Raw genomic sequence first — 12,371 nt, 5'->3', positions numbered from 1 at the left:
TTAGATTTAAGCCTACTATTATTGTTACAGTGTAACCTACCAAATAGCATTTGGACCTCAGGAGAAAGGTGACATTTTATATTTATTTACACTTTTTTTTTTTAAATTTTACTTTATTTTACTTTACAACACTGTATTGATTTTGCCATACACTTTTAAAAGAATTTTGTCTGTGCTGGGTCTTGGTGGCAGTGCGAGTCTTCTCATGTGGTAGCTTGTCTTGTTGTGGAGCAGGGTCTCTAAAGCACAGGATCAGTGGTTGTTTGTGACACGCCGGCTTTAGCTGTCCCTCAGCAGGTAGAATCTTCCCAGACCAGGAATCGAACCCAGGTGCCCCACATTGGCAGGCAGACTCTCAACCACTATGCCAGCAGGGAAGTTTAAAGGGCAAACTTTCATGAAAAGTTTGTGTCTTTTCATGACAGATGCTTTCTCTCCTTACATTAGCTGAGAAAGCATTGGGAGACTTTAAGCTAACATGGCTATGATGCATATTGGCTGTTGTATCTAAACACCCCAGAAAAGTAAAAAAAAAATATCAGAGATATCTATTTTTTTAAACTCAAATTAATTCGTTTCATGTAGATTTGACATCTACAACCTAGGCTAATGGACCTATATACATCTTACGTTATCTGTGTGTCTGTGTATTCAGTTATAATCAGATAATATGTCCTAATTTGATATCCAGAAGATAAGATGATATACTTGTAAAGATTTAAGGGATTATCTGATTTGAATATGGATTGAACAAAGTATGAAATGAGAAGAACTGATGAGCACAATTAAGTCTACTCCAGGTTATATCAATGAGAGGTTATGTTTCCATTTTCTTTAGCCCCACACCAAGTATACACAGATACATGCATACATACCTACCCACATACAGAGGGCTCAGGTTCAAAACCGTAAGTATCCATTATCAAGTATGGGCTAAATGTTTGGGTAGTTGAATTTTGTATTGTGTCTAAAACTTAATTTGGCTGTCAAAGCAAATTCATTTTTATGTAGATGTACTTAAATAATGTAGGTGAAAGAACCACAAAAATGTGAAGCACTAAAGATTGAGGCTAGAATCACTTAACATAAAGTAATTTGAAAGCCCGTTAAGTAATGATGAGAATATGAGCTCTTCATCTCATGAAAGATGTTAATAATCACTGCAAGAGTTGGTTCATACTAGACCTTAAGGACATCCAGCAGGGATTTATGTCAGTTACTTCTGTCCATCTGTGATTAAAGTGAGCAGAAACAGAATTTTTTTTATTGTTACCATGGGCTTCCCTGATAGCTCAGTTGGTAAAGAATCTGCCTTAAATGCAGGAGACCACAGTTCGATTCCTGGGTCAGGAAGATCCCCTGGAGAAGGGAAAGGCTACTCACTCCAATATTCTGGCCTGGAGAATTCCACGGACTGTATTGTCCATGAGGTTGCAAAGAGTCGGATGGCCTTCACTTCCACTTTCATTTGTTAGGATGGGGGTATGACTGAATTACATCATACTGATCCACTTAGAAGTGTAAAAATTCTTAGCCAAGTGATTAAATTCTTTATGTGTAGATTTTTAAGCTGATCGTGTTGAAACAACTAACATAGGAGACTTGACCAGGGGACCATTATGTTACATCAGCTTGTGAATAATCTCTGTGACTTTTTAATTTTTTTAGCCTAGAAGGAATACAATTTTATCTGTTCTTATGACAAACTAACATTTAGATACCTTTTCTAAGCAGACTCTGAAAGTAAAAAAAGAGCTGAGGAATTCAGTGTCCGCAGACCATTTCCAAATAGTAACTAACTCCCTGGTAATAGCTAAGTAAGCACTGAACGTCTCCGAAGGCCTTTTGTTCAAAATGAAACATTCCATTTCTGATTGCTGCATTGCTCGCTGCTGCAGTTGCTTCCATCAGGCAATGACTCTGCTGTTTATGTTTAAATTTCTTCTTTGGGAAGTGTTTGTGAAATTCCTTTAGTCTCCGTGGCTCCCGGTCACCCTCTTCTTTCAATCACACAGCAGTTCTTTGAGGGTCTGTGACAGCGCAGCTCATGAAAGGTGGCTGTGAAACCATCCTTGTTGGAATGACTTTAAGTTCCACTTCTGTGTATTCCATCTTGCAGTTTAAAATGATACCGAGTGAGACTTCAGTCTTGCACTGATCATCTGCTCCATGTGTTTAGGATAACTTCACCAAGCGTATAATCTTTACCTTCTCTCTCTTTGAGATATTTGAAATTATGGGATCTTATTTTTGAATTAATCATGGGTGTCCGGCTCTTTGCAACCCCATGAACTATAGCCTACCAGGCTACCTTGTCCATGGGGATTCTGCAGGCAAGAATACTGGAGTGGGTTGCCATTTCCTCCTCTGGGGGACCTTCCTGACCCAGAGATCAAACCCACGTCTCTTACATCTCCTTTATTCACAGGTGGGTTTTTACTACTAACGCCACCTAAGTAGAAGTCTTTTGGTAATATTCAAGATTGTTGAGCTAGAAGACTTATCGAGAAGTCTGAGAGCCAGGCCCAAGTTGTGGTTTCTAGGTTTACTGTTGCATATTCAAGCATGATTTTAAAAAATAAATTGAATAATATTAATAATTGAACAATAACATTGTCCTATTTAATTCATTTGACAATAAGGGTAACTGCTATAGTGCTACAGAGGTCTTTCCACTCTCCTCATTGACAGCCAACGTTTTCATTTGAAAGAATGTTATATAGAAGTTACTAAAAGTATTGTCACCGTTGTACACGCTCCATGTTGAAAATGGTCCTTTGGCCGGATGTAGTGGTGATTGTGATGGATCATTCGTGAGGGCTGGATGGACTTTCTTAGTTGTTGGATGGTCTAACCTGTCCTGGAAGTTTTTATGTTATCTGTTCATTTTAAGTTTCAGTCTTTTAAAACAATTTTATTATGATAGGAACACAACACGGGATGTATCTTCTTATCCAGTTTTTAAGTGCTTGGTCCAGTATTGTAAACTAGAGGCACAGTGTTAAAGCAGATTTCTAGATCTCATTCCTTTATCTCCCATAACGTGTCTGCATCTCCTAGGCATATGGGTATGTCTCCTTTTCCTCAACTTTATGATAAATGTGATATCGAAATAGCTCTAAAAATAAATATGATTGTTTTAATATGTCTACTGATACCCACAGTGCTGTGAATTAGCTGGCATCATAAAAGTCAAACTCTGCTTATGATACTAAAAAAAAGACATCTTTTTCTCCTTAAAGACTTTCTTTGGGGAGAGAGAAAGTTGTTGTTAAGTTTGTTGTTGTTAAGTTTGTCACAGGTTATTTTGCTTTCTAGGTACATCCTGGTGAGCGTCTAGAAAAAAATTATTAACAAATGCCAAAGTATTCAGAAATTGTTGTTCAGTTTAAGGAGATACTGATAATTTATTTTCACATCCCCTTCAGGTTCGAGGGCTCTTTAGTTGTCCTGTCTGTTAAAGATTCACTGATGTCCATTGTTAGCTGTTAAGATGTTTTATTTAGAAAGTATTTCTTTCACTTATTATTGCCACTTGCCCATCACACTATTGCTCCCAACATTTACATTAAAATTAAGTTTATCTTAGTTAATGAAATTAATTAATGGATTGATTAATATTAATGGAATCCATTAGTTAATTAATCCATTAATTAATGGAATATTAATGTGTGCCTGTCACTGTGACTTTCTATTTGGGGATACATAGTCACAGGGATTTGACATCACATATTTTGCTTTTAAAAAGTATACTGATGTACGTGACTAAATTACATTGTATCTTCATTCAGGAAATAGAAATCAGAGAGAAAATAGAAAAGATCAGTGTTTTTTAAAGAAAAAAAAACACAGAGAAAGGTTATTGCTAATAAAATAGAGTATTTCTGCAAAGCATTCTGTAAGATCTTGGTATATGACACACAACAACAACTTGGAATTCTGTGAACTTGAAGGAAAATGTTAACCCTATTAGAAAATGCTCTCTCCAGGTTAACAAAGTATACACGGGAGCTGCAATTTTTGCTCAGATGAAGCAAAAGTGGAAATCAGTGAGGATGTGACTTTGACTAGGGTCACAAAAGCAGGCCACCCTGTCCTGGATCCTCTACAGCTAGCCCAGGGTAGTGGGGAGGGAGAGGGAGGGGATACAGATTCGTTGAGGAAGGAAGTTTTACTAAAGCTCTATTGAAGAACTTTGTCTTTGCCAGAAAAGTTGCGCTTCCAAAGCCGTATTATAAAAAGCTCAGAGATCGTTCACAAAACCACAAAGTGGATATTCTGCTTTAGAGATTTTTGTTTGTGGACTCATATACATGGTGACCTTTTTTGCCTCCTTCTTATTTTTAGCATCCAATTACTGTTCTTTAAATGAATGCTTAATTCCCCCAGTTTAGTATTGACTGTACTTTTTTTATTTTCTGATGCTGCTTCAGGCAATAAAAATTATGTACAGTTCAGCTTACTAATTTGTGCATACTATGCCACTTGTCTTTTAGCCAGTGTGTTTTAGCCAGCGTCAAGCAGGGTATCTTTTTTCCTTTGATTTATCATAACCTCAAAAACACCTTTACCAAGAGATCTTTATTTATAGATAAAGTTGCTCTTGATCTTTAGTTTTTAAAATGAAAAAGAAATAAGGAAAAAGCAGAAAGGGGACCTCAGAATGGGAAATATGCCTCATTTTGGTGAATTGCAGCCTTTTCATTCCTGTTGTAAACACATTCCCTTATTTCCATTTAATTTTGTATCCAAAACAATAGTGACAATGAATTCTATTGTGATGTTTCAGAATGATCACTTAGTGCCTGGTTGAAAAAGCAAACCAAGACCCAGGAAATACAGATCATGATAGCTTTTGCCTCCTGTATGTATGCCATCGATTTGGATATGTTTTAGATGGTTTGGAAGTAATTAATGAATTAACTTAATTTTTATGAAATATGTTGATAAGATAATACTTAACACAAAAATGTGATTCTGTCTCAATGGCAGGTGGCCAGGCGTTGGGGCATTCAGAAAAACAGGCCAGCTATGAACTATGATAAACTTAGCCGTTCACTCCGCTATTATTATGAGAAAGGAATCATGCAAAAGGTGAGCAGCTAACACAGCATTAAAATTTATTGAAATGTTTCATATTCATTCGCATGTCATACTTCAAATCACATATCATTACATTGCTGAAGCAAGGTTTTTGCTCACTTTAACGTATGCTTAGCTGTTGGTTTTCCTATTACAAGACCTCTGTTTATAAATTTATGAGCATTATAGGCAAATGTGTAATACAAAATTGGAGATTTTCTCGAAGTCCCCACTTTGCTGTGTTTCATAAAAAAAAATCCTGCTTTAGTACTAATATGGCAATATATGTCCCCAAAAGTTGTTGACATTTTGCTCATTCTCCACAATTATACAATTTTGAATATTAGCTGAATGTTTCCTTGTCCCCTCTTTTTCTGATTCTTAAAACATTCAGAGCATTTCTTGTTCTCATTCTGAAAAACATCTTTTCTTGGCTGATTTCATTACTTGACAGTTTAACATCTTAAACAGTTGATTTGAAATGAGTATTTAATCTTATCTTGTTGGCGTAATGATATTAAATATGCTTTATTTCAAATGAGTGCGTCTTTATATTTCAAGGTAGCTTGTTTAAAAAGTGTGAAATAAAACAAATGAATTACACTTGGGACAAAATTAATATTTTTGAAGAAGGTAATGAATAAATAAAGATAAAACATTTGGGTATTTGTTATTATTAACATCCTTCAGCCTTTCATGTGTATTCAATCTATTAGTCTTGACAGTGAACGGAGTTTTAGCCTTTATACATTGTGAGCGTTACATTATAGTTTCATTATGTGTCCTTTGTTCATTTGTGGAGACATGAACATAGTTACATATTACAGATTATGGCATAGTTTTATGTTATGCCAAGAAAAACTATACCAGTTGGTCCCTGACAATGGTAAAAGAAGAGGGGGAAATAGCTTCATTTGGGCTTTCTAGACCAAAGGCAATCTGCTGTCTGGTTAGCCAGCCAGTAAGTTAGAACTTCAAAGAACCTTAAAAGATAAGGCTGAATTGGATTCTTAATTGCTTCCTGTTTCCCTGAATCTCACTCTCAAATTGTAAAGTTACTATCTGCTCTATCTTCTCCATCTCAGTCCTGGAGTGTTTTTTTAATTCTTCCCTTTCATTCACCAACCACTCCCGTTTACAGCCAACCTTTTTCAGATACATACCATTCTTTCAGTTTTCATCACCATCTTCGTAGTCAGGCATAGCAAGTAAACTGGCACAGTAGGTCCTCTGCAGGCCCCCTGAGCAGTGTTACACAGCAGTAACAAAGGCAGTCATGACTTTGGTTTGCATGTTAGCATCCTGTTACATTACTGTTTTTGAACAGATTCTTCTGCTAGTAAGAAGCAATATTCTTTCCTCATGAAGCTGCTGTGATCGTTAAATGAAATAATATACTTGAGACACTTGCCTTGTACCTGGTGCAGTGAAAGTCTTCAGCAGATGGTATCTGTGAATAAATCTTGCACCTTGAAGCCAAGACATATATAGCTTGTATATCTTGACTAGTAAGCCCCTTACTAAAGGGAGCAGTCACAGAAAGCTAAAAAGTATCTCAAAATATCTAATCATACCTCAACTTTTACACAGTGTTTAAAGGGGTATCTACAGGATGTTATGTCTGGTCTTAGATATTCTCAAAGGTATTCAAACTTAGGCTTATTACTGATATCATTACTACCATATTCCCATTTATTTATCCAGTTATCACACATCCCATTTGTATACCTCTTATTTTAAAAAAAATAATAAGGCAAGATGCTTTCAAATGATCAAATGATAGCATAGATGTTGGAATATAGAGAAAAATGTTGTGGCTCCTCAAATTTTCCCTATTAGGCTGTAATTGCCAAGATAAACCGTTAGCAACTATTTATCAGCCAATAAAGGATAGCAAAATGTGTACTTAACAGGCCTTTTGGGGTATCACATATGATATAAGGAAGAATAGGTCGTTTAAAGGTGAAAATGCAAAAGTTGAAGTGTACTTACAACTAGCACGACAATTAAGACTTTTGACAGTTTATGCAGACATAACATATTTACTCCTCATTACACGTGTTGAGCCAGTCTGCTTGCTACCCTCTGATACACCTGTGGCTTTCTCATTGCTTCATTTTCTCCCTGATAACATAATGGATAAGTAAGTCCTAATGTAATCATTCAGAGGAAAACTGTGCAGTCCTTTAAAAAACATGAGGTAGAATTAGATATTTTAATGTGTAGGGGAAAATGTTTATCTGATGATGCTTGTATATGAACTTAAAACTCTGTGTATATGTAGTGTATGTCAAAGAATATTAAGTGAAAAAATTAAAAAATACAACCAAAGTGTATCAAAACATGAAAGAAACCCTGATTATTTCAGTAGCGATGAAGGAAGAAATGGTGAAGTAATGATTATTATACATTATAGATGATACATGTATGTGCTTTTGCTTCAAAATTTAGAAGTGCCTAAATAAAAATATTTATAGATATATAAGTATTGGTTATTTCTGAATGATATAATTAAATTATTATTTCTTTTGGCTTAATCTGTAATTTCAAGTTTTCCTCCAATATTACTGTACTATTTTTGAAGTTTTAAGAGTTAACACATAATTTAAATAGCTAGCCTTTCAAAGCACAGTTCAAAAGATAACCTCCTTGTTTAATTCTGATTCATCTCTCTTGCCAAATTAATGTTTTACCTAAGCATTACTATTTATATATACTCAATGTATAACATCCATATTGTAATTGTATTACTAATAAGAGGATTCATTATGTTCCTTGGTTGTTTATCAGTCCTTGTTCTAAACTCGTGGTAACATAATCCAATAAATAGAGTCGTAGCTCTAAATATGTTTACTGAAAGAAAAAGTAAAACAGTGTATCAAGGCAGGGTGCTTAAGAGATTTTATAATGCTGATTGCATATCATACATTTTAATTCCCCACAATGATTTATTAAATAATTTATAATTATAACCAATAGCAACAGGTTATACATTCCAGTAGTCTAAAGCAAACCAAATGCCTCCTTCTCAGTGTCCACAAACAAAACAAAGCCAGTTATTAAATGCTCTGAGATATGCTGGCCAATTACTTCATTTTTTTCTCAAAATACTTTGAACAAAGGAATAACGTGAAAACTGGGATTTAGTATTGTTGAGCTTTGTTTTTGATAGGGCCTATTTTTACTTTTATGGCAGTTTCACCATTTCACCTTTATGAACTTAATTTCCTTTTTATAAAGGGCTAAAGTGAATAAACTTATTCCAGACTCCTCTGTTTGCATGCCCTGTGCTAGAAACTTCCATCTCAGTCTTGCAACAGGCTTTCCAAGAAGCCATCCCTGCCTCCATTTCATCAAAAAAAAAAAAAAGGGGGGGGGGAGGGGAACTGAGAGCGGTTTAAGAAACTTGTCCAAAATCTAAGTGTTGGCTGTTTTCAAGCCTAAGAATATTCACAGTATTTGAATTATCTTGAATTCTCTAAATTGGTTTCATTTACAGGGTAAAAAAAAAAAGAAATCCAGGGCAAAAAACATTCTAAATCTGAGTCTAGAACAACAGTGCTTGCTCTTTGGTAGTTTTTTTCCCACAAACATGCACAGATAGTTTATAAACCATGAATTCACCATTCCCGCATGGTACAAAGCGACTAGTAGAGGTGTTGAGTAATTTTCACCTTTCTAAAATTACCGAACTCAACATACACACAAAAAGTTAGCATCAAACTTAATACAAAGAGCTGTATTCATCCACTCCCACCCCCTACCCCAACCCTCTGGGGTTTTGAGAAGCTCAGCATTGTCTATTAATGGCAGCGGGGGAGGGCTGTATTTTTTTCGCTCAATTGTTTATAATTTCCTAGAGAAGCATTACTCTTCAAAATTTAAGTTTGGGACGTGTCATTTCCTACAAATTAGGCTACTTCTCCTTTATTTCAGGCAGCTGTCACATTTCTTTTTCTCATTTCCTCCCTATGTATTGTATATTTTAAATTCCTTCCACTTTTTTTACACCTCTTAATTCAATTTGACACTATATACACATCCTTAACGTCTGTCTAAGGCATCTTGCTTTCATTTTTAAAAGTGATGTACCCAGGATAATACTGCCCTGTTGATCCATCCTTCATTTAAATAAGGCTATGCATCTTTCTTTTTTCAGATGAGAATATACGGTGCAAAAGAAAAAAATTAAAGGAAAGAAAAAGAATAGTTCACCCCTCGAATCAGTGAAGCACTAGTCTAGTCTTATTAGAAACACAATGCATTTTTTTTCTTTTAAGGTTTGAAAGTTTTGCTTTTATACAATTTCAGAAATATAATGTTAAAAGGGAAACACTACATTTTAAAGGTCTTGTTATTTTATAAGTACAAAAGCTATTACCTTTTCAAACAGGGGAAAATAATTTAATGTGAGATGCCTGGATGAAATCATTGATTTTTTTCCCCAAATAATAATGTAAGTTTACATTTATATTAAAACAACAAACTGCTTAGTTTCTAGTTTTATCTAAAATGAATGTAATTATCACTCAAGGTCAGCATTTTGCATTTCCCTAGCTTGAACTGTAATTTATCCCACAAAGTGAGGAATTTTTTTTTTTCCTGTATCTGTTAATACTCGATTGCCTTTTCTTTTGCTATCCGTACTTTCTGGAGCATTAAACCATGTTTTGTTCATTTCTCTCCCCGAATTCCCCACTTGGGAATGGTGAAGATGAGGTTGTGTTTTTTTTGTGTGTGTTTTAATTGAGGTGTAATTGACGTAACAACCTTGTGTTAGCTTCCAGTGTAAAATATAATGATTGGATATTTGTTATCTCTTGCAAAACGCTCACTACTCTAAGTTTAGGTACCATCCCGACATCCCACATAAGGATGGGCTTTTTCTTCCATGTTTCCCTCAGGTGGCTGGAGAGAGATATGTCTACAAATTTGTGTGTGATCCAGAAGCCCTCTTCTCCATGGCCTTTCCGGATAATCAGCGCCCACTGCTGAAGACAGACATGGAACGTCACATCAATGAAGAGGACACTGTGCCTCTGTCCCACTTTGACGAGAGCATGGCCTACATGCCGGAAGGGGGCTGCTGCAACCCCCACCCCTATAACGAAGGCTACGTGTATTAACACAGTGACAGTCAAGGGCCTCCTCGCGCTTCTGCTCTTTTGCAAGATGAAGAGAATTTCTGAATTCTCTTCAATATTTGATTTTTGTCATTTGTATTTTATTTTTAAATAATAATACACAACAAGGGGCTTTCCTGTTGCATTATTCGATGGTCTGCAATGGACTACGCACTTTATTTGAGGGTGGGTGGGGGTAATCTAAACATTTATTCTGTGTAACAGGAAGATAATGGGTGAATGGGAGGGGGGATTGGGGTATTACTTTTTACTTAGGCTTGGGATGGGGTCCTACAAGTTTTAAGTATGATGAAGCTATATCATGTTGATTTGATTTCATAACAACCTAGAAAATGTTCATTTCCTCTGGGTATCTATGGTACAGTTAATTCACATTGTGTAAATATCCACTTGGAGACTATCTGCCTTGGGCATTTTTCCCTATCATTTCTGTGTCTCCGCAAGGTGTACAAAAAAAAAAAAAAAAACTACTGTAAAAGGCAGTTTAATTGTTAGAAATGACTGTTTTTGCACCTCTTGTAAAAAGTTATTTAGAGATTGCATTTACTGTTTTTTTTGTTTTGTTTTGCTTTATATATGACTCACAGAGGAAAACCATACAATGGGTATTCTCTCTGAAGCTGAGTATCACCATGACTGTAAATGAGGGGCACAATTTTGGACTCTGGCTCCAAACTGAGTCACAGGCCAGTAGCGGTATAAGTATTTGGTGCCACCTTGCTATTTAGATACAAATAATACTGTCCTTTAAATATTTTGAAACCCATTTCAGTTACATGATACTTTTCATGGTCTTTTGAGATCTTCATTTAAATGTTAAATCTGGGATCGCAATGAAGCAAAAAATATCTGTCTCCATTCACTTCCTTCAGTACATAAAAACATTATTTAATCAATAAGAATTAACTGTACTAAATCACATAATATGCTGTTCTAGATACAGCAAGCACTTCTAAAAAAAATATCCAATACACTAAATAGGTACTATAGTAATTTTTAGACATGGTACCCATTGATATGCATTTAAACCTTTTACTGCTGTGTTATGTTGATAACATATATAAATATTAGATAATGCTAATGCTTCTGCTGCTGTCTTTTCTGTAATATTCTCTTTCATGCTGAATTTACTATGACCATTTATAAGCAATGCAGTTAACTACAGATAGCATTTCAGGACAAAATAGATGACTCAAACCATTTATTGCTTAAAAAATAGCTTCTGCCATGCTATGCTATAAGCAGCTTTTATGCACATTGACAAAATGAAGAGTAAGCTTCAGCTTGCTAAGGGAAATTGTGGAAACTTTGGTGAAATGGAAAATTATTTACAAACTGTTAAAGAATATGAGGAAGTTGCTGTATGACAGAGTGCTGGCACTGATATTATCCATAGTCTTGTTTTGGACACTTGTGTAAATGTGATTGGATTGTTTGAAAGAAGATTTAAAGATTTAAAGTTTCAAAGGTTTTTGTTTTGGTTTTGTTTTGCATTTGGAGGAAACAGAGAAAGCAGGGTATGTTCTGTTTACCTTGACAAAACCATAAGTAATTGGTGTTATAGTATCTCTGATTAGGTTGCTTAAATGATTCAAGCAAAAAACATAAATTTTGTTCACTATCTCAGAGGAAAAAAAATTTTAGAGAGTCAATACCAAAATCTTTTTTAAAAAAAAGTCCTAAACACAAAGCCAAAATCAACTTACAAAAGATTTTCATGATGAACACAGGAAAAATTGTTGAAAGATGATCTGCTGGCTGCCCACTTTCCAACGTGACATTGATCATAGTTCATGTCTCTAAACTCAACAGTTATTGGGAAACCCACATAACATAACCTATACTACTCACATTTATTCCTACCAAAAAAATTCTAATTTCAACATATCTATGTAACCTGTGATTTCAATGGTTGTTCTACATTTACATTATATATCATTAGGCCCATTATGGGTTAACAAATATGCCTTAAAAATCAGAATTCCCGCCCCCACCCCCCCCCCCCCCCCACTATCCTCATGTGGCCATTTACAGTACTTAGAATAAAAATGGATTTTGAAATATTCAGCTAAAATTTTATTGGAAAGAGAATTGACACATTTGGAGAAATTGAAAGTAGGTCTTTAAAATATGATCCAAGTGAAA

The 12,371-nt window shown here is 35.2% G+C and overlaps 1 protein-coding gene across 1 annotated transcript in view; it reads left to right on the top strand.

The window, feature by feature from the left end:
* ETV1 (ETS variant transcription factor 1) overlaps window positions 1-10,208 on the top strand; it is a 94,285-nt gene extending 84,077 nt beyond the window's left edge. The window contains exons 12-13 of the mRNA XM_052638758.1: window positions 4,993-5,094; window positions 9,987-10,208. Coding sequence (XP_052494718.1) covers window positions 4,993-5,094; window positions 9,987-10,208 — 324 coding nt within the window. The remainder of the gene's footprint in view (window positions 1-4,992; window positions 5,095-9,986) is intronic.
* The last annotated feature ends 2,163 nt before the right edge of the window (window positions 10,209-12,371 follow it).

The sequence above is a fragment of the Budorcas taxicolor genome, chromosome 4 (genome assembly GCF_023091745.1).
Source record: "Budorcas taxicolor isolate Tak-1 chromosome 4, Takin1.1, whole genome shotgun sequence".
Lineage (NCBI taxonomy): Eukaryota > Metazoa > Chordata > Mammalia > Artiodactyla > Bovidae > Budorcas > Budorcas taxicolor.
This window is presented reverse-complemented; position numbering and strand designations above follow the sequence as displayed.